This window comes from Poecilia reticulata, chromosome 3, assembly GCF_904066995.2.
Source record: "Poecilia reticulata chromosome 3, P_reticulata-male-v2, whole genome shotgun sequence".
Taxonomy (NCBI): Eukaryota; Metazoa; Chordata; class Actinopteri; order Cyprinodontiformes; family Poeciliidae; genus Poecilia; species Poecilia reticulata.
In genome coordinates, this window is record NC_088832.1 from 35,555,105 (window position 1) to 35,578,344 (window position 23,240).

Sequence of the window (23,240 nt, forward strand, 5' to 3'; positions counted from 1 at the left end):
TTTCGTCGCTCAGACGTTTCCCCCCTATGCTCAGCTTGTGTTTCTGAAAACAGATCGCCGTTTTCTTATCAAGCTCTTCTTCCTCCATCAATCTTCAGCGACTCAGAGGAAGAGGAGCGAGGAAGGGCCGCCTCGTCACCTCAGAAACCTTTTCATTACCCGTCCTCCTCCTGCTGCTGGGGAGCCCAAACTCATGACGGACACGGCGTTAAGGAAGCTAACGAGTCGACCACTCGCTCCTCTTCCTCCTCTTCCTCTCCGTTTCTTCCTGATTAATTTCCAGAGCGGCTTGTTTACGGCCTTTCAGATGAAGAGGCCTCTCCTCTCCTCTTCCTCATCTCTTCTCCTCTTTGACTTTGAAAATGGACTGGAATTATTCATCAGCCTTCTTTCTCCACTTTACATTTGCTGGGAGAAGAAGAGCGTAAAAATGGCCGCCACCCTGGTTTCTTTCTTCCTTTCTTGCCGTGTTCTTCTCCTGCGGTCGTTTTACACTTGAAGCGGTCTTGACCTCGGCGAAGGGCCGGCGTGTGAGAGCCGCTCTGTTGTCTGCTGCCGATGCCCCGCAGCCGGACGGAGAGCCTCTCCAGCCGTGGAATTACGATGACACTCGACTGACCCTTTTATGGAGCGGCCGTCCTGCAGGACGAGACGCGCTCAGAAACAGAATGAGAGCAAAAGCTTCCCTTTGGATTCAGCTCAGCTGAACTGCAGCTGGACGCTGAGCGGCTCGCTGCGGTCATGGATTTATTCTGCAGGTCCGTCTGCTTTCAGCTGTTTGACTTTACAGATTTACAGCGGCTTTTATTTCAGCTATGAAAACAATCTGATCACTGAAGTACGGGAAATCTAACTACCAGATCACTGGAAATACATTCAGGATAAATCTTTTTAAAGAGAAAGTTTCTCATTATAAGGAAATACAAAAGTGGTAAAACGAGAACGTTTCTCATAAAAACCTCCTAACATGTAAAACCAGCTAAAGAGGAAAGTTACTCGTTATCACGAGTCGCAAAACTCATCAGTATGAGAAAGTTTTTCATTTAAACCTTTTTAAATAAGACACAAAACTCTCTGTTGTAACTGGAAGCCAAAGGAGGAAGAGAGCTGACAGGAAGTAGGTGCTCTTTCAAACTAAAAGCCTCCCATCTTCCCATCAACTCTGACAGACTTTCCCTGCTGACAGACTCCATCCCCGCAGCATGATGCTGCCTCCACCGTGTTGTTTCAGCTCAGTAGTTCAGGCTCTGATGTTTCCTGATAAACATTCAATCCAGTCTTTGGTTTTAATTAGTTCAGTGATTTTAATATTTTTCTCCTCTGAGATTCTCCCAGTTTCCTTTGTTCTGTTTTTAAATCATTTTACAATCCAGAAGTTTTTTTGAGGAAAATGATGGAAACAGAAACTGCGTTAAATCTTCTTCAGTTTCCCATCTTCCTCCTCCTCTGACCGGCTGGATGACACCATCAGGCCGTCACCTCTGCAGACTCCGGGCGGGTTGGTGGGAGGACGGCCGCACGCCAGCAGCCATTAGACCTGATCTCAGATTTATGCTCCAAGTTTGCGTAAAAAGAGATCATTAAAATGCAATTACCCAAGAAGAAAGCGCGGGCCGAACGCGTCCGGCGCGCACAGATACCATTAAGTGATGAAGTGAAAGCTTGTCTCATCTCATGCATCATCCCACACCAAAGTTGTTGACGAGCGCTAATGGCGGCAATTATTTAGCGGCAGAAAACACGCAGCGTCCTGAAGCGGCGGCTGCCCGCAGACCTGAGCATTGATTAACGCGCGGCCACTTCCCCCGCTTATTATCTGGACATGAAAATGGCCTCATTAACAGGAAAACCTCCACACACACACACACACACACACACACACGTCAGCGTCACAGTAAACTGACGCCTCACTCCAGGCCTGGCAGCGGGGGAAGTGTGTCATCCATCGCGCTGTCCGGCGGCGCGGCGCCATCGACCGCCGCCTGAAATATGCTGCCTCTAATTACAATTATTAATTGGAAAAAGGAAATCAATGGCTGTGAATTAAACAGCAGCCTGCCTGTTTGCATGTGGGTCATCTGTCTCCTAATAACTCGGCTGCGGTGACACGGTTACCTCCAGCGCCCCTCCCCCACCTGCTGCTGCCTGTCATTGTTGACTCATTGGTCAGCGGCGGCCGGACGCAGCAGGACTGACCTGCTGCGTCCGGGACAATTCTGATTATAACTCAGCAAAATGAAGCTTCCATAAATAATTGTAATGTTTATCTCATTTTCTGTCCGGATCAACAATGAGAGCTAATCACCAGCTCAGGATTAGTTTAATTATTAATCAACTAAATGCTTTTTACTTCTAATTAACTAAATTATGACGATTGACAGAGAAAAACACTAAACATTAACAATAACAATAATTAGCTGAGTTTCTTGGACATTTTGCAGCTTAATGTTTTCGTTTTATCCGTCGGCTTCAAACCGGAAGAGAAAAATGTCCATAAATCTCTAGATTTATATCTAAGAGAATCTTTATTTTAATCTGTTTTATGTATTTGCAGCTTAAGCTGCTGCATAAAACTCAAAATGGACAAATGAGTTTGATTTCAGCCCCAACATTTTTCATCATTTCACTCTTTAAAGTCAGATTTCCCTCAGTCACCTGACAGGTTCTCTTGTCTTTCTCATTTTGAAAACCCTGCAGGGTTTGTGATGCTTCATTTCATGTCTGATGGAAACAGGAAGTCCAGCTTTAAAGTTTCTGAATGTTGGCGTTAGATTCCACTGCTGCATTAAAAGGTGAACTTATTGGCACCTGCAGGTTGGTTTTTGTGTGTTTGTGTCCAGATGTTCACACATCTGTAAGCAAACTGAAGCTAAGCACTAATAAAGAGCCGAGGCGTCATTCATTCTTCTGTCTGTCCCTAAAACAGAGCAGCTGGTCGAACAACCAGAGGAACATTAAAGGAAAAAATATCTTCATTGCACATGAATATTGATAATGGAAGCAGAGCGAACATAAAAGACGTGCGGAGACGCGGCCCTTCAGCGGCCGGAGGAGCGTTAATGGTGCTGCACGGAGCCAAACAGGAAGCTGCTCTAAAGACACGTAATGAATCGATAAGTGCAGGAATAAAAGACATGCATGTAAGAGCAGGAGGGACAACCTGAACAATGGCGGCAAAAGTGCAGCTGGAACAAAAAGCTCTAATGCTCAACTTCCAGCCCGTTTTAAAACAATGACGCAGCGGCGATTCATCCACAGACGTTCAGACGTTAATGTTGCTTAATGCTCCATCCAGACGTTTCAGCGAGAGGCTCTCAGCGCTGAAATGAGGCTGGACGCTTTGCAAACTTTAATAAAATCTGGGAAACTTGATTAGCAGTTCTCCTGCTGACGTTCCGGAGGGAAACCTGAACGTTGTCCGTTTTCACCGCCGCCGTTCCGCCGAAGCATTTTATACAAATACATTCCTCAAGGTTTGGCCTGACCTGGTTTTTGTCTTTTCCTCTGAGAGGAGATGGAAAAACATTTGCAGAATAAGTTCTGACCCGTCTGCAGATGGGTCGGTGCCTTACCAGAGGCAGGAAACCACCTGACATGCAGCGTCTACTTCCTGTTTGCTGCTCGCTTCGCTCCACATGCGACTGATTCACGTTTCGTTGTTTTTGGTGACATTTTAAAACGAATAACATGAAATGTTATGGGAAACTGAAGGACCTGAAAAGGATTCAAACAAAAATAAAACCTATTTATTTCTGATGATTATCAGTCAGTTGTGGAAACTTGATGCAGGATTCAACGCTGGTTTATTTACCTGGAGCTGTGAAGTAAGGAGGAGGATGTGTGGTGCTGTGGGCCTCTGTCTGCTGCTTACAGATAAAACCTGCTGGTTTTAATTGGCTCTAAAATGAGTCGTTTCTGACCCAAATCCCAGCAGGTTCCAGTAATCCTGCTTCTGGGATTAAACCTGAGCCTGGATTAAAACTTGCAGCAGGAGGTTTTCATGTTGTATTCAGTTTAAAATCTAAAACATTTATTCTGCCGATGTGTTTGTTTTCAGCTCCAGATGTTTTGGGGACATTTTTGGCTCCTGGACGTTCGTCCAGTAAAACAAATGAAACTTTTCCTTTTATTTCATGGCTGAAAGATGAAAGAAATCCATCAAACAGGTGCAGCAGAGATTTAATGACGCCATCAATCCTCCCTGCACATCACCAAGAATAATTCAAACCAGTGAAATACGAGAAATAACTTCAATAAAAACGTTATATTGTGACTCAGTGAAGTTAAAAAATGTCAAACTGGTGGAAAACTGGACTTTCCTGTAAGCTCCTCTTCTGAAGCGAGTTTGGTGGAAAGAGCAAAGAGGAGAGAGAAAGAGAAGAGAGCAAAGAGCAAAGATGCTTTTATTTCACTTATTCTGCTTGAACAAATCAGCAAATGAAGCAAAGAGGAGAAAACAGCTGCAGAACATGAGACACATCCAGAACCTGAACACATCCAGAACCCGTTTACATCCAGAACCCATCCAGAACCCGTTTACATCCAGAACCCGTTTACATCCAGAACCCATCCAGAACCCGTTTACATCCAGAACCCGTTTACATCCAGAACCCGTTTACATCCAGAACCCATCCAGAACCCGTTTACATCCAGAACCCGTTTAGAACCCGTTTACATCCAGAACCCGTTTACATCCAGAACCCGTTCACATCCAGAACACATCCAGAACCCGTTTACATCCAGAACCCGTTTACATCCAGAACCCGTTCACATCCAGAACCCGTTTACATCCAGAACCCGTTCACATCCAGAACCCGTTCACATCCAGAACCCGTTTACATCCAGAACCCGTTCACATCCAGAACCCGTTCACATCCAGAACCCGTTCACATCCAGAACCCGTTCACATCCAGAACCCGTTTACATCCAGAACCCGTTCACATCCAGAACCCGTTTACATCCAGAACCCGTTCACATCCAGAACCTGTTTACATCCAGAACCCGTTCACATCCAGAACCCGTTTACATCCAGAACCCGTTCACATCCAGACGAAAACAGCAGAACAAAACCTGCTGTAGGTAAAAACGTTTATGGAACAATAAATACTTCTGATTAAAATTAAATCTGTTCTAATAAATACGCCAAATGTTAAAAATTATGTTAACTGTCAGATTTTTTCAGCTCATTTTTTCATTTTAATTTTTCAAAGTGGAAGGAAACAAATCAAATAAACCTCTAAATTTATAACCAAGAGATTTTTTTATTTTAATACGTTTTTGTACTTAAAGCTGCTGCAGTTTTTGACGTAAAGCTGAAAATGAACTAATGAGGCAGATTTCAGCCCAGATGCTCATGAATCAGGGAAGAAACAAGAAATGCACCAAAATTCACTCTTAAAAAATCTGATTTGATTTAATTGCATTTATTTAAGTTAGTCCTGGTTCTGTATGGAGGACCAGAACTGACGTGATTAAAAATAAAAGCAGAACATTTTTTTCTGCCACTCTTGAGGCTCAAATTCTGACGTTTTGCTGAAGTCTAATTATTTCTACATGTTTGCTCCTCCTACTAATTGAACCCAAACGCAGTCGGACTTCTGTGTGGACGGTTCCGACCCAAAGCGGTTCCGACCCAAAGCGACCCAAGAAGAAGAACGTAGCCGTCCCACAGTGGCAGTAAAGATGGCCGCCGTCTCTGAAGCTGTTGAGCGTGACGGCAGATGAAGAAGCTGATAAAAGGAAAGCTAACAGCAAACGACCTTTAGTGGAGCTGCAGCTTCTGACCCGGTTCTGACCCGGTCCTGTTTGAGTGTGGAATCGGACCAGGACGTTGGGATGTGATGCGTTCACTGACTCAGTCTGCTTTCATCACTTCATTATGATCATTTCCAGATGCTGTTTGCGTCCATGTCTCACACGAACGACGGAAAAGTGGATGAAATGCGACCTGAGCGTTTCGCCTGCAGACGCTTTGAAAACTATCGGATTCGGTTCCGATAGATCTGGAAGCAGCTCAGATCACGAAAAGATCAGACTGCGGTGAAAAAGTCGGGTCTGAGTGTGAATGTAGCCTGAGTGTTAAGTTTCCACAAAGACGGACGGACGGATCACCTGAAGAGTCAGGTGAACCAACACGCAGCCCTGTGGTACGCCTCAGGCAACACTTCACAGCATGTCATTCAGCACTGACAGCAGAATGAAACCTGAACCTGCTGTCTGGATTTGCTCCATCTTGCTGATCTGAAGCCTGCGGGTTTGATTCCGGGTCGTCCGGCTGGACGCTGAGCCCGTGTGAAGTGGCTTCGAGTTGCTGCGAGTAGAGCTGAGTGATATTGGTTGCGCCGTCGTTCTCCAGCGGTTTTCTGATTAAAAGCAGCAGCAGCAGCAGCAGCTTCCTCTGGGCTCCTTATCAAACTGCATTAAGTCGTGATGGGATGGATCAGGATCATCACTTTGCCTTAAATCCTGCTGACTGGGACTTTAAGCAGGAATTAGTTTCTGTTTGTTTCTGTACAAACAGCAGAGCGGCAGTTTTAATTTCTTGAGGTGTCCTCCAGTCGTTCCGCTCTAAGCTGCTAGTCTCCTTCCTGCAGGGGAAGCAGAACGCTGTGACTCGCTTTAAACCTGGATTTACCTGAAATCGCCTCCGACTCGTCCTGGACTTCATTTCTCCTTCTGTGAACCTTTAAGTCTCTAATTGTCTTCAGTTCGTCCTGCAGAGTCGATTATTCACCTTCATGGCTGCTTTCCTTTCATTCCTCCTCCTCTGGGTTCGGGTTTTTCTGCGTATCGTGACGAGTCAGAGCCGTAATGACCTGTAATTGCTGCTCGGTTTCAGCCTCCTGTCGGTCGACTCGCCGCTGTTTGTAAAGAAAAACGTTCCTGATGGTTTAAAGGTTTAAGTCGTGGGATGGTGACCGCCCAGCAGGCAGGAGCTCTGATGATTACAAGCTTCCTGAACGCGTTTCATTTCCTCCAAACATGCAGTGAAGCCATCGAGTTAAGAGTTTCTGACGCCGCTGCAGAAACCAGCAGCTGAGTTTTCACTTCCTGTCTGGATTATCAGGCCGACACCGCTGCTTCAGGTCAATCTGAGCTCTGCACTTTGACTAGGCCGTTGTGTCTGTTGTAGAGTTGTTGCAGACGTCAGTCTCATCCAGGTGGATTAAAGACAAAATGAATGATGCAAACTCCATAAAACACAAACATAAAAACTGAATACAAACAGAAAAGGAAAAATAATTTCCTTAAAAACAATAATGGTGCAAACAGTTGTGATTGCACCATTATTGTTTTATATTTGTGTCATTTATAGGCTTCAGTGCCTCCCAGCTGTGATGCTCATGCTTCACTGGTGCTAGAAAACGTTTATCCTTGACGTCCAGCCTGGACGGGCTAAGATGCGTTCACTGACCACAGGAAAACGAGACTCCTGAGTTCAAAACCAGCTGGATTCCAGCTTCTTTCTGTCTGCGCGTCTCTCCAGTTATTTTAATGTAGTGATTTTACTCGGCTCCTCGGTCGCAGACGCCTTCTGGTCTCTGCGGCGTTTTTCTGAGAAACCAGAGTGAATCAGCAGCTTGTGGGTTTATTATTGGCGCTGAGAGGTGAGAGCCGCGGTGGACAAACCTCCAAATGATCCTGCAGCAGTTGGCCTTTGCCAGCCCATATTATGCTGCTCTTAATTTAGTGCAGAAAGTTCTCCTTAGTGCCAGCGAGCTACTCTTGATCAAAGTCATTAGTCACTTGATTTGGACTCTTTGCTGCTGAATAATTGAGGCGGTGTGAGGATAAAGGATTTGACTGTGCCGGCTCACTAGTTAGAGGAAGTGAGCAGAAACTCTGAGTCTTGGAGAGAAAGACGGGAGGAGGGAAACGGCGGACAGGAGGAAGTAAATTAGGGAAAGATTGAAAAGGAGGAGAGTGTTGATGTGATGAATGCGTTGTCTGCTCTGTCCACCAAAGTCCCGATGAAACATTTAGTGCTGGAATATCTGTGAAAGCGCCACCCAGGACTCCGGGAAAAAGCCGTCGCCTCCTCCATTTATCCTCCCGCTGGTCGCAACGCTTCCCGGGTTTTCCTCCTGACAAATGGCCGTTCACTCAGACTCCCTCCGCTCAGCCGATCATCATACATCAAACACAGAAGTGCCTTTCTCAGATAAAACACAATAATATGTTTTTTCCGTCCCATTAGCTTCCCATCATATTTCCACGATTCATCACCTTAATGCACGACTTCTGTAAAGTAAATATTGGGAGCAGCTTGGAGGAAAAGCTTCTCCTGAAAAGCTTCCCATCGCCAACCTGAGAGCAGAAAAACGCGAGTGTTTTATGGATGAAGCAGCCACTTCCTGCCTCCGCCCCTCAGATCTCGGATCAGAAACATGTTTCTCATCCTTCTTCTCCTCGATTCGTTTCCTCTCTACAAATCTGAGGAAACGGCGGCGGAGTGAAGCGGCGTTCGCCTGTGAAGCCGATAAGAGTCTGAATCTGCGTCTGTCCTCATGTCTGAGAGCCGGAGTGAGTGGAGATCTGATGCAGATCCACCGGAGCTGCATGTCGGCTCTGCTTCAGCCTCGGCCTGCAGAATAAACCTCCTGTTGCTTCCAGCTTAATCTAAAATAACCTGCTGCTGCTGCTCATCTGAGGAAGAGGAGGAACAATCAGAGATTTGGAGCAGGCGGTTCCTCCTCAGCAGCAGAGGTCACATTTAATTCTCCCAGATGATTCCCTCAGTCTGCAGCTAATTCAAACCTGAATGCTAAACACGGAGACGTTTGTCCTCTTTAACATCGGAGGGAATGTGGAGCGAATGCAGAAGCAGGTGCAGATCATCATGTTGGACACGAAAACAACTTCACTCCCTTCATCAGGCTGATCGGGGTTTTCATGTTCAGATTCGGAAACTTTGAATTTATTTAGAGGTTTGTTCCACTTTTTGCAACACATCTGATTAAATGAGCCATTCTGAGGGGATCGTTATAGATCACTAATAAAGCCAATAAGATACTAATATGGACTGTAAAGTCGCCCATAGGGCCATTAAGGTCACTGATGTAGCATTTTAATTCACTCATCGGGCGTTTAAAGTCAACAATGTGGCTATTAAAGTAATGAATTTGGCCCCTGACAGGCTGGCTGAGGTCACATGGGCCCATTAAGGTGATCAGGTTTAATATGACCCTGAAAGTTTCATAGGGCCGTAAAGATCTGACCCCCAAAGGTCACATGGGGCTGCCAAGGTCACTGATCTGGTCATTAGGGGTCACTGGTCCTGCTCTGTTTGGGTTTTTGTCGCTTGGCCATATAAACATCCCTCAGATGGGACCAGTACCAAGTCCAGATGGGACCAGTAACAAGTCCAGTCCCATCTGGACCTGTTACTGGTCCAGATGGGACTGGACCAGTAACAGCTCCAGTCCCATCTGGACCTGTTACTGATCCAGATGGGACTGGACCAGTAACAGGTCCAGATGGGACTGGACCAGTAACAGCTCCAGTCCCATCTGGACCTGTCACAGGTCCAGATGGGACTGGACCAGTAACAGGTCCAGATGGGACTGGACCAGTAACAGCTCCAGTCCCATCTGGACCTGTTACTGGTCCAGATGGGACTGGACTTGTTACTGGTCCAGTAACAGCTCCAGTCCCATCTGGACCTGTTACTGATCCAGATGGGACTCGACCAGTAACAAGTCCAGTCCCATCTGGACCTGTTACTGATCCAGATGGGACTGGACCAGTAACAGCTCCAGTCCCATCTGGACCTGTTACTGGTCCAGATGGGACTGGACTTGTTACTGGTCCAGTAACAGCTCCAGTCCCATCTGGACCTGTTACTGATCCAGATGGGACTCGACCAGTAACAAGTCCAGTCCCATCTGGACCTGTTACTGATCCAGATGGGACTGGACCAGTAACAAGTCCAGTCCCATCTGGACCTGTTACTGATCCAGATGGGACTGGACCAGTAACAGCTCCAGTCCCATCTGGACCTGTTACTGGTCCAGATGGGACTGGACCAGTAACAGGTCCAGTCCCATCTGGACCTGTTACTGGTCCAGATGGGACTGGACCAGTAACAGCTCCAGATGGGACTGGACTTGTTACTGGTCCAGATGGGACTGGACCAGTAACAGCTCCAGTCCCATCTGGACCTGTTACTGGACTGGACCTGTTACTGGTCCAGATGGGACTGGACTTGTTACTAGTCCAGATGGGACTGGACCAGTAACCTGTTACTGGTCCAGTCCCATCTGGACCTGTTACTGCAATTGTTCTGACTTAATTTTGTTCTGATATTTGTCAAGGTGATCAGAACCTCAGGCGGTTCTGGATCAGTGGCCGAGCCAACAGGTGGCATCTGGACATTTCCCAGAAGGAGCCGTCAGACATAGATGGAAACATTTCAGCTGTTTATGAAGCAAACAGCCGTAAACAGCCGATTAGCAGAGAAGCTCCCACCTCCCCGTTGCACTTTAATGTCCTCCATGACATGAAAACAATTTGTCTCCCACTGAAATCATCAGCTGTAATAATTACCCAAATTCCTTCATGAAATATTAATTGAGAGCACGGAAATGTGTGCAGAAGATTTAAACGGAGCTCAGCTTGATTAGAAGCTGAGCTGAAAACCTCACAGTGGGAAGTTTGGTCACAAACCTGCAGAAAACCTGCATCACAACAACGTCACTGTGTTTTCATGAAGATTTACACTGAGAGAACAAACCTGTTTTTAGACCAAACTGCCAAAATATCATCAAAACTCAGATTATTTATAATTCTCAAACTATAAGCATTGAACTTTCTGTTACAAATAAACTAAATCCAAGATAAAGAATCAACCGTTTTCTTAAAATCCTGCTGCATTTTGATTTTCAGAAATGTAAATAATATTTACTTCCTGAACTAAAACATTTCAATCTGACAGTTTACAGTTAAACCTCTCCATCTGTTTCGCAGTGACCTTCCCTCTCCCAGTTTTGACCTCTTCCCGCCTCTGTCCAGGCTGTGAGAGCGACTTCTGGGGGCCCCACTGCACCAACCGCTGCCAGTGCCGCAACGGGGCCAAATGCAACCCGATAACGGGCGCCTGCGTCTGCAGCGACGGCTTCCAGGGCTGGCGCTGCGAGGAGCACTGCCACCACAACCTCTACGGCAAAGACTGCATGCAGGAGTGCCAGTGCCTCAACGGCGCCACCTGCCACCACCAGAGCGGGCAGTGCCTCTGCGCGCCCGGCTACACCGGCAGCTTGTGAGTGGCTCCACCGGAACCCGGACTGAGACAAAACGCGCAATAACTTAATACGTCTGTTAGCTTAGAAATCGCTGAAATACGTTAAAGATCTGCTGCTGGTGGATCAGTTCTCCACTCAGGTTTCTGGTTCTGGTCAATCGGGGAGGATTCAGCTTGTATGCGCCACAAATCTGGAACAAACTCCCAGAAAACTGCAAAACAGCCGGAACACCAACTGCATTTCAGTCACCATAACGACCGAACTGAAATCACAAAAATAAATATACTTAATGGAAACACAGCAATTTAAAATAAACTCTTTTTTTTTGTTTGATTAGAACTTTTTTGTGCTCATGTTGGGTTTGAGTTTGCAGACGGATCAAAATGTAGACATGAGCCGGGAGCATGGGGTCGTGCTGAACCTTCTTTAAAGATGAAACTAAAAATCACAGGGAGTTCAGGGAGCCAGAGGAGAACAAAAAACACCAGAAAAGCACAAAGAGCTTGACTGGAAATAAAAAGAAATAAACAACAGGAATCACCATAAGAAGAACAGAACAAAGGTAAAACAGAAACAAGGCTGATCTAACCAAAGAAAGCGACGAAACAGAATAATAATGAAACTAGAAACAAAACATCAAAACAACTCGGAATAACCCAGGATGTGGCGTCGTTAAGATGGTTTTTCTGTATCAGAATTAGCCAAACTGCAGTGGAAACAGTTTTTCTGCAGTCATGTGATCAGCAGCCGGATGTTACTACTGCCAGAAATGACAAAGAAGACAACAGGAAGTAGTTGGAGGATGATGGCGTTGTGTGTTTTTTTAATGGATTATTGCACAAACAAACTTTTTCATGCATTTTAATTGCATTTTTTTTATTTAATGGAAACACAGCAATTGCAATGTTTTTTACATTAGTGGAATATTGACAGAGTTTTAGCGTATTAGTAATGGAAACTGAGGTCCTTTAAATCTAAGCTAAAACCCACAGCTGCCTTTGATGAACCATAACTGGAACACGGATCAATATGTTTGATGATAAAATGTTTGTTGCTTTTTTTTCTAGATTTTTAACACTTTTTCAGCCACATTGAGACATTAATTTGTGTCTTCATGCAACTTTTCCCCAGGAATACAGTATATGATGAAGATATGGGAAGGAATTTATGCTAATTTTCAGATGGTAACTCAGTGAGGTTCAGTAGGGGGAAAGTTTTCTCCTGCTGTCTTTTGCTGCTGAAATATGCAAATAATGATCTGTGTGTGAGCGGATGAAGTCGGCATCTTTCCCCGGCTGAAGATGTTTCTGTTTGTCTCCTGCAGCTGTGAGGAGCGCTGTCCTCCAGGTCAACACGGCTCCATGTGCGAGCAGCGCTGCTCCTGTCAGAACGGAGGAACCTGCCACCACGTCACCGGGGAGTGCTGCTGCCCGCCCGGCTGGATGGTACGGCCCCGCACGCCGCCGCCGCCGCCGCCCCGCTGCAGACCATCACAAACATTCTCACTGCACCAAACTCAGAAAATCACAGCAACACGAAACAGTACGGAACACCTTCAGTGTCACACCATCCGTTCTGCAGACCTGGGCTAAGATTACCAGCAGCGTTTTATTTACCCGAATGTAAACATGCAGAGAAGAAGAAGAAGCTACAGCAGAAAGCGCCCGACCTGATCCAGCATGGCTGCTTCAACGGCCGGAGGAGAACGCCGCTTCCCTCCAGAAACAAGATGGCGGATAGCAGGAGTTAGTTTACCAGAGCTGCATCTGGATGCTTTACAACCATGTGCCAAGCACGGTGGTGGAGGTATGATGGTATGGGAACCTGGAAGCCTTGCAGTCTGACTGGACCAGGATCTCGTCTCATTCTAGATGTGGATCCATCAGTCCAACAGCTGAAGCTCGATCCGTTTAACAACGACTTACACAGAAACAGATCATTTTAGCTGCCAAATCATTAGTGACTTTGGTGAAATGTCACCGGTCAGCAGAGGTTCGACATCCAGACACATATAAAATACTTTATTTTACAATAAATGTGCATAGAGTGGAACATGTGAACCAGCCTTGCTGATATGTGAGTGAACATGTGAGTCTGTTCTGACCCGCTCCTGCCTCCCTCCGTCAGGGTCCGGTGTGCGCCCAGCCGTGCCCCTTCGGCTGGTTCGGCATCAACTGCTCCGAGGAGTGCACGTGTCGGAACGGAGGCTTGTGCGACCACATCAGCGGCGTGTGTCAGTGCACCGCCGGCTACATCGGAGAGAGGTGAGCTAACCAGCGCCGCTGGCGTCACACCTGGGGCAAAAACATCACATTTATACCTGCTCCACAAATAGGAGCGTCCAAAATGCAGTGGTGGGTCCGGCAACTGAAGAGTTAGAGGCTAATGCTAAAGCCATGGTATTTAGGGGAAGCTAATGCTAAAGCGCTACATCACCATGGTATTTTGGGGAAGCTAATGCTAAAGCGCTACATCACCATGGTATTTAGGGGAAGCTAATGCTAAAGCGCTACATCACCATGGTATTTTGGGGAAGCTAATGCTAAAGTGCTACATCACCATGGTATTTAGGGGAAGCTAATGCTAAAGCGCTACATCACCATGGTATTTAGGGGAAGCTAATGCTAAAGCGCTACATCACCATGGTATTTAGGTGAAGCTAATGCTAAAGCCCTACACCATCATGGTATTTAGGGGAAGCTAATGCTAAAGCACTACATCACCATGGAATTTAGGGGAAGCAAATGCTAAAGCGCTACATCACCATGGTATTTAGGGGAAGCTAATGCTAAAACGCTACATCACCATGGTATTTAGGGGAAGCTAATGCTAAAGCGCTACATCACCATGGTATTTTGGGGAAGCTAATGCTAAAGCGCTACATCACCATGGTATTTAGGGGAAGCTAATGCTAAAGCGCTACATCACCATGATATTTAGGGGAAGCTAATGCTGAAGCGCTACATCACCATGGTATTTAGGGGAAGCTAATGCTAAAGCGCTACATCACCATGGTATTTAGGGGAAGCTAATGCTAAAGTGCTACACCATCATGGTAATTAAGGGAAGCTGATGCTAAAGCTAAGTTTGCTAAACATTTTCAAAGTTATCTAGACTGCTAAAGGGAAATTAGCCTTGCTATAAGTGCGTTAGCGGATTAGCGGATGCCCCCTGCTGCCAGTACATATTTTGTCACCACTGCCTCTTTGTTACATAAAGTCGGAAGAAGACGTGTAAATCAGCGTCGGTCCGAAGCTTAACGAGGGGTGTATCCATTTACCTTATTAAAAAAAAGGTAATCCATTTTGTAAATTCTTCTGGATTGAATTTTTTTGTCTCAGCAGTAAAAGCTGGAACCGGTTCAGTCTTTTCTTCACTGAAGCCATTTTAGCAGAATTTATTTCACCAAAGTCCGTTTTGGAGTGGAAGTCAGATACGAGCGACTTTGTTTGGGATTAAATGTCTGTAATAATTAAAAATTAAACGTCTCCATCTGCATCAGGACGTAGGAAGTCGGCCTGGGGGCTGGAAATGGCCCCCGCCCCCCAGCTTGGACAGCCCAGCTTTAACCCTTCCATCCTGTGGCCTCCATCTCCCCGCTCCACCCGTCATTATTCTCATTCAAGCCAAATTACCTCCATCCATCCGGGCTCCAGACAGCTGAATTAGCCTACATGGAATAATTCCCAGACTGCTTCTCTTCCTCTCGTCCGCGTTCTAATGGAATCAGCCCAGATAAGAGTCGGCGTGATTTAAACGTGACGCCCAACAGAAGTCCTCGCCGCGCCGCTTTAATTGAGTGATTTGTCTGTTTCTTAATGGTTTCTGCTGCTGGACGTGTGAGGAATGCAGCGGGCCGGACGCGGCCGCCTCCATCAGCCGCTCAGAAACTCTGCCGGGTTTAACGCCGAGCCTGCTGACCTCCTGAGAGGCCGCTGCCGCCGCCACCGCGCTGGTTTTATTGTTCAACAGCAGCCTCATTAATCTGTCTCTGGATAATACATGAATGTTTGAAGGACGAATCTTTACATTTAAAACCCACTCCTAGCATTTATTGTTAGATCTGTTCAAATATTCAGATTTTTATCTTGGTGTAAAATTAGATTTTCAGTGTTTATTCATGTTTCTGTACTAAAAAGATTCATTCAGCTACAAACTCAATTTAAAGAATCATTTATTAACCATAAGTGGGATTTAACTGTCATTGCTGAGGCTGATGTCTGCTGCTGTAGCAGTCTGTATGACAGTCTGCAAACGCTTCTGACTGAAGACACTCTCTCTCATGTCCGTAATGTTTTTCATATATGAACCACAGAACAGAACCAGATTTCTGTATCAGCTGGTTGAGCTTTTTAAGGCGGCTTCATTCCCTCCAGCTCTGTTCAGTCCACCTTAATCCAACTCCAGTCCATCTGCCTAGTCAAAGTCCGGTCCGGTTGGTGTGAGCGCTAATCGACCTCTGACCTCTGGTCCTCTTGACCTCAGGCTGGGTTCGGTTGAAGTGAACTCTGGTTCGGTTTGAATGTGAACGCCAAGTGGACCAGAGATCACTCCAAAAGCAGGAAGTGGACTACAGCACAAGGCATTCTGGGTAAATCCAACCAAAGCTAACATGCTAGCCTAGCGCTAGCAGCAGAAATCCTCCAACCGCTAAAATCCTCCATCTTGTTTCCATCTGGTGAGGAAGGAAGTTGCTCTCAGCGTCTTCAGAGGTTTTCGTGTCGTTTCCTTCAGTGGTTCTTGGTGCAGCGCCCCCACAGGCCAGGAGGGGAACAGGTTGGTCTGACTCAGAGCAGCTGGAGGTGGAGCAGATGTTCTGGTTCCAGTAGAACCGGGTCTAACAGGAGGAAGCAGCTTGAATCCCTGGTTCTGATGCTGCCACTGCAGGAGCTGGTGATGAGACTCCCTCAGCTTCTCTGATCCGCCTGACGACAGCTGAGTCATCCGAGTCTTTCCGTGGTGATTGGAGTCTGACCTGTGCTGGAAGTCTGAGGTCCGAGTCCCGTCCCTGAGGCGCTCCTGTCAGGAAGAGGTTCTTCAGTTTATCAGGCCCTCTGGAGGAAAGCAGGAGGATTCCTCCAGTTTATTCCGACTCTTGAATTACATGTTGAATTAAAACATTAACTGATTATCTGCCGTCATGTTCCTCTGGCAGGTGCTTCCATTATTTTCAGGGCCTCGTTAATCACTGAGTGCAGGCTAATAAACACAACAAAAGGTTTTCCCGGCAGCGCGGACTGCTTCCTCCTCCTGATCCTGCAGCTGGATTTACGCCGCTCGGCAACTCTTCCAATAAAAGCCTTCATAAAGGAGGATTTACGGCGCCGCCCGCCTTGTCGACCGCATTCATTTAATAACGCCGTGTCTAATAAAGCTCCCAACCAGGCATCTGCAAGTCAAACGCGTTGCCGTCGGTGACGGGCTGCAGGAGGATCTGAAACATCTGGAGGCAAACAGCTGCTTTCATTTCCAGAAAACAAAATAAATCAGCAATAATCTGATTCATCAGGCATGAACTGGACCTCCACTGGTTCTGGCTGGTTTCTGTGTTTAACCAGCAAAAGGGATGGAGAAATGGTTCAGTTAGGATTTCACTGTTTTGTTTGTTTTTTATATTTCTCGTTTTATTTTTCATATTTGAGTTTTTATTCATGTATTTTCTTATTATGGCTGTATTTTGTTTATTTTTTGTTAAGTATTTTACATATTTTCCTTTTTATTTGAGTTTGTTTTTTTCTCATTTCAATCTTTTCAACATTTTACATTTTTTATATTTAGGTTTTATGTTTTTCTTTTATAAATTATCTTTATATTTTAAAACCTTATTTTAGCTTCAGCTTTTAATTTATTCTCATACCTTTTATTTTAATTCTACATTTGATGTTTTATTTGGTTTCTTATGTTGATTTTTATTTCTTATCTGATTATTTTTTAAGCATTTAATTTCTTTTAATTTTTATTTTTGTTTGTTTTTCTTTCCATTAATTGGACTATTATGTTTCTTATTTTGGTTGTATATATTTTTTTATTTAATTTAGTTTTTTTGTATTCATTTTTGTAGTTTTTAGTATTTTTATTACATTTTCATGTATTTTCTTCTGTTTTTCATTAAGTTCAACATGTTTTAGGGTTGAATGAATTCAGATGAATGAATTTAATAAAACCGAGATGTAAAAAGTGTAAACAAATATTGCAAACCTGATTATTTAAGACGGAAAAGTTTTTAAATTGGATTAAAAGTGAAACCTGCCAGTCACGGTGTTTCCTGGTTGCCATGGCAGCGGGATGATGACCTAACTTCCTGTTCCTGTCCAGGTGCCAGGAGGAATGCCCGGTGGGAACCTACGGCCCGCAGTGCGCCCATAAGTGCGACTGCCTGAACCGGGCCCGGTGCTACCACATCAACGGGGCGTGTCTCTGCGGCGAGGGCTTCAAGGGCCCCAGCTGCCAGGACCGCTTCTGCCCCGCCGGCCTCTACGGGCTGCTGTGCGACAAGACCTGCCCCTGCAAGGGCAGCAACACGCTCAGGTGGGGCAAATAGCACATGGCGCTCAGCCTGCTCCACGGTGAGCCTGTGTGGTTTGACTGGGATGTCCACAGTGAGGTCCGCGGGCCTTTTGCGGCCCTCAGAGAGATCCTGTGCGGCCGTCGTCCACAATTCAAGAAAAGCAGAACTTTATTTCATCGGCTGCTGCTGGCGAAGCGCTGAAACCAGTTAAAGTGAAATGAGGCAAATTGAAATATCTGAAAAACTTAAGCAACAACACAAACTATTTATCTTTTATCTGAACTTTTTCTCATCCTAGTTTTTCTTCTCACTGACAAAGCAACCGACGGGTTTTGCTTTCATTTTAATTTGATCGTACATGTCGTGGCTGAAGCCATCAGTTAGTCGCTGCTCACCGTGCGGCGTACAAGCATGCGACGCATTAATAAGGATTCGTAATAACAGACGGCATACCGAGTTTTCATTTCTGTTGGACAGCACGGACTTCAAACTTTATAAAAGTTGTGTTTTTATATTGGTTTTGTGGTTATTTACTTCAAAATAAAGCCAGAAATAAGATCGATCATTTCCACCTTATTTTGTGGGGTCTAAATGTACCACATTTCGTAACAACCAATGAAAACGTGTTGACGGTCTGTTGCTAGGTAGAACAGAGACACGCGGAGAGAGAGGAGGGGGGGATTTGGATACGGCAAGAGACGAGGGTGCAGCGATGCTGTGGATTTTACTAAGAGAGTTTCGATGGGTTTTTTAGACTATAAGTGTTTTAGTTAGAGTTCATGGTGTGTGCAGGGGTAGTAGTAGTTTAGCTAGCTATCGCTACATGGCTTCATAGCGAGAAGAGAGACTGGGACGGCCAGTTAGACCTCGACTGCAAAGGGTTAAAATCCTCGACTAACTTAGTAATCGATTAATGTTAACTGGAGAACACAAAAAAAAGCAGTAATTAAGCCCAACTGTACAAAAATATACAGATTTTATTGCATTTCAGGCATTAAATTATCCATTTTCTGATTTAAAAAGCTATATTTGCATATTTCAATGTTTTTCTAATATTGTGTAGAAAAGATTAATAAATTTCTTGTATGTGCTAATTTATTATTACGTGATTAATAAATTAATCACCAGAAAATCAATAACTAAAATAATGGTTAGTTGCATCCAGTAACTTTTACCGGACAGATTAAACTGGGCTGAGTGAGAAAGTTTAAAACCAAACGTAGCGACTCGTGTTTCTGTAGCTTCGCTAAGGAGTTTAGCTAAAACATCCTCAATTATTTACTGATTATTTCTGCTAGTTTCATCAGAATATTCCCTGTTTAATTTGTTTTTAGGGTTTTAGGGTCAGCCTGTTCCTTTGTGGTGGATGATGGGTTTGTTGGTTTGTTTATTTGTTTGTTTGCTTATTGTCACTTTTTAGGGTTAAATAAAATAAACTGAACTGGAATAATTTTTACATCGTCATAACAAAAGAAGTCTGTTTTTGTCCCACGGATAATTTTAGCTTCTCAGTTGTCGCCCCTAATGTGAAAACTTTGTGCCGCCCTGGTCTAAGAGCCTCTTCCCCCCCCCAGCTGCCACCCGCTGTCGGGGGAGTGCACCTGCGCCGCCGGATGGGCGGGGCTTCACTGCAACGAGACCTGCCCCGCTGGTTACTACGGCGACGGCTGCAAGGAGCCGTGCAGCTGCGCCAACGGAGCCGACTGCGACGGCGTGAGCGGAGCCTGCGTCTGCGCGCCGGGGTTCATCGTGAGTGAGCAAACACACCACGGTTCAAAATGGCTGCCCTGCAGGAGGGAAGCGAACGTTGCAAATAGAACCAGAGCGGTAAAAAAAAAAAACACGTCAGTCCTGGATTTTACTGCATGATCTGCATCTTTGAATCTCATCAAACTTCAGTGGGTTTCATGTGACAGAGCAGCACGATGAAGACTCATCGTCTTCATCAGGAACACTGTTATGTGTTTTAATTTAGATTTTTAATTACAGTGTTAAGTCAAACTGAAGATGAATGAGATTTAAAAACAAGTTTCCATCTTGTTCTTAAATCAACTTGATGAAATTTATGAGTTAAAACCTAAATTATTTTCGAGTTTCCAGTTAAATCACGTTGCCATGTTTTACAGTGTAACTCCTCTCCTCGTCTCGGTCCAGTAAACGGTCAGAACCTGATCTGTGACTTTCTGGAAGCTCCGGATTGAAACTGAGTATTTTTAAAGAAATATTCACATCACAAAGCATTTTTAAGGCAGAAATCAAACTTTTATCTTCATGTCTCTTTGTAGTTTCCCTCAGTAGAAACAGTTTTAGTTTTATTTTGATCCAGATCATTTAAACCGTTCAGTTCCTGAGCTTTATGGAAGTTTAAAACATCTTTTTACCTTCTGCCTCTTAATAATTTCTCCTGCTGTTTTATGCATTATTGTGAAGACATTTGTGATTTGTTTGACCTTGAAAGCTGTGAAAGCAGCAAAGCTTCATTTGTTTTATTTTCTGCTTATTTAGACGTTCAGAAAAGCTTTGATTGCTTACCCATAATGCAACAGATCAGCTCTTAACTCTGTGTAATTTCCCAAATTCTGCTCTTAACTTCAGCCGTCATTAGTTGATGAGGTGATAAATAATGAGTGGAGGAAAAGTTTTCTTTCTTCTCGGCCGTCTTTGATGCGCTGCTGTTGACTCGCCCCGGCCTAATGAACGCCTGTCAGACGCGGCGCCGCGTCTCACCGCGTTGCATCAGCTGCTGGTCCGATCGCAGCAAACGGCTGCAACAAATCAAAGGGATTTCCTCAGAAACACAGGAGCTGTGAAGACTGGAGCGCTGCGTCCTGAGCGACGCGTCCGCATGCAGGTGCAGGGAACGCGTGCAGCTGGCGGAGCTGCAGACTCAGCAGCGCTGGAGGAGCTGCAGGTGTGCAGCTGGGATGTAGGTCAGCGTAACGAGGGGAGCAAAAAACCAGCCTGGAGGCTTTCAGAAAACATGCTCAGCTTTAAATCTCCTTCAGAGGGCAGAAAATACGGATTTTTATTTAAAATATTTAAATTATTTTTGTCATTTGTTCAGTTTCTGTTCTGCTAAGAAGCGCCGCTCCGTTTCCTGGAAACGTTTCCACTGGAGCCGAAGCTGCTGATTCATTACAGAAGTTTTAAAATCATCAGAAGGGCCAGAAAACTCAAATCCAGACTTTTTTACCTTCAGTCCAAATCAGCTAAATCTGTTTAGAGCCACAAATGAACGTGATAGTTTGTGTTTATGATGCCAAAGTCTATGAAGTAGTTTGGATTTGAATGAAAGAATAAAACTTTGGGTTTGTTTTTAGCTCTACAAACTGAACTGTGACTTTATCTAATATTCAACTTGTTCTGGATGTAAAAATATTTTAAATATAAATGTATTCTATTAGCCTTTGATGAATTAATTAAATAGATTTTAGTGTTTTAAAAGTTTTAACGCAATTAATCGCATTTAATTAAAAAAATAAGTTTCTTGCTGGAACCTTTCAAGTCGTGCGTTTCTGGTACGACCTTAAATCTGACGCACAGCTTCATCCGCTAACAGCGGAGCTGCAGGTTCATTTCTGCTTCTATACGATCTGATTGGTCCCTGGAAAACACTTAGCAGTTAGCGTAGCTTAAGTTAGCATCTCAATGCTAAACACGTAGCAGCTAATGCTAATGTTAGCATCCACGTTTCTCAGAGCTGACGCTTTGCTCCGATCAGACTTTTGCTGTTGATGCTTCAAACCCATTCAGCTGCTGATGAAGCTTCTTCCTAATCTACTGGATTATAATCCACATCTTTCACGTCTCGGTTCGTGTTGGAAACATTTTAAAACATTTTAAAACATTTTAAAACATGGATGAGTTTCATGTTTGTTTCTTATTTCATTATTTACACACAAATGAACATTTCTTTACTTATAAATGTTCATTCTTACATGTTGCCTCATTTTTAAAAATAAAACCATGAATCATTTTCAGTTAAACTATTTTTATGTTCTTTTGCATGAAATCCTAATAAAACGCTGAAGTTTATTCATATTAACTGCTGACATATTAACTTTTTTATTTTGCGTTTCTGACGTTCAGTGAAAAGCTGAGAAGTGATTGCAGGGCTAGTTTTGAGTGTGTGTGGCCCTGGGGGCCCCGTGTGGCCCCCGTGTGGCCCTGTGGGGCCCCGTGTGGCCCTGTGGGGCCCCGTGGCCCCCGTGGGGCCCTGTGGCCCCCGTGTGGCCCTGGTGGCCCCGGGGGCCCCGTGTGGCCCCGGGGGCCCCGTGTGGCCCTGTGGGGGCCCTGTGGCCCCCGTTGGGCCCCGTAGCCCCCGTGTGGCCCCGTGGGGCCCCGTGTGGCCCTGTGGGGCCCCGTGTGGCCCTGTGGGGCCCCGTGGCCCCCGTGTGGCCCTGTGGCCCCCGTGTGGCCCTGGTGGCCCCGTGTGGCCCCGGGGGCCCCGTGTGGCCCTGTGGGGGCCCTGTGGCCCCCGTTGGGCCCCGTAGCCCCCGTGGGGCCCCGTGTGGCCCTGTGGGGCCCCGTGGCCCCCGTGTGGCCCTGTGGGGCCCCGTGTGGCCCTGTGGGGCCCCGTGTGGCCCTGGGGGCCCTGTGGCCCTGGGGGCCCTGTGGCCCCCGTGGGGCCCCGTGGCCCCCGTGTGGCCTGTGGGGACCCGTGTGGCCCTGTGGGGCCCCGGTGTGGCCCTGTGGGGACCCGTGTGGCCCCGTGTGGCCCTGTGGGGACCCGTGTGGCCCTGTGGGGCCCCGTAGCCCCTGTGGGGCCCCGTGTGGCCCTGTGGGCCCCGTGTGGCCCTGGGGGCCCTGTGGCCCCCGTGGGGCCCCGTAGCCCCCGTGTGGCCCTGTGGGGCCCCGTGTGGCCCTGTGGGGCCCCGTGTGGCCCTGTGGGGCCCCGTGGCCCCGGTGTGGCCCTGTGTGGCCCCGGGGGCCCCGTGTGGCCCTGTGGGGACCCGTGTGGCCCTGTGGGGCCGTGTGGCCCCGTGGCCCCCGTGTGGCCCTGTGGGGCCCCGTGTGGCCCTGTGTGGCCCTGGGGCCACCGGCAGCGCCGCCCGATCCGGCCGGACAGAGGCGCCACAACCTTTCTAATTGGGCCGAGAACATCAGAGATTTCAGCAGATTTCAGCCGGACGGCGCCGCAGATGAATGTGTGTTTGGTTTATCAGAGTTATTGATCCCCAGAGAATTGATGGAGCGCTGGAAGCCGCCGCTGTGGATGAGGAACCGGCTTTAAACGGGATTTATTTGGAGTGTTGTCACCAGTTCGGACGGTCGGGTCGATACCTGTAAACATGGCCGCCTCCGACCTGAGGTCCAGACTCTGCTCCTCCATCAGCAGACGCCTTGTTAGCTCCTCAGTCGGTGCAGCAGAGCTTCGTTAATCGTCTCCGCCTTTAACGAGTCGCAGAACTTTGATCCCTCAGGAAGGTCGGCTTCTCTCCAACCTTTGCTTGAATTTCATTTGACGATTGATTCGTTTTTAAGTGGAAATA

The 23,240-nt window shown here is 46.2% G+C and overlaps 2 protein-coding genes across 5 annotated transcripts in view; one reads left to right on the forward strand and one right to left on the reverse strand.

Annotated features, from left to right (window-relative positions):
* Nucleotides 1–23,240, forward strand: part of LOC103460131 (multiple epidermal growth factor-like domains protein 11) — a 114,993-nt gene that overhangs the window by 59,557 nt on the left and 32,196 nt on the right. For all 3 annotated transcript variants that reach the window (XM_081605650.1, XM_081605652.1, XM_081605651.1), the window contains 5 exons: nucleotides 11,011–11,257; nucleotides 12,565–12,685; nucleotides 13,368–13,504; nucleotides 17,556–17,768; nucleotides 19,323–19,497. In XM_081605650.1, coding sequence (XP_081461776.1) covers nucleotides 11,011–11,257; nucleotides 12,565–12,685; nucleotides 13,368–13,504; nucleotides 17,556–17,768; nucleotides 19,323–19,497 — 893 coding nt within the window. The remainder of the gene's footprint in view (nucleotides 1–11,010; nucleotides 11,258–12,564; nucleotides 12,686–13,367; nucleotides 13,505–17,555; nucleotides 17,769–19,322; nucleotides 19,498–23,240) is intronic.
* LOC103460101 (voltage-gated potassium channel regulatory subunit KCNG4-like) overlaps nucleotides 1–23,240 on the reverse strand; it is a 258,663-nt gene that overhangs the window by 15,824 nt on the left and 219,599 nt on the right. The window lies entirely within an intron of this gene.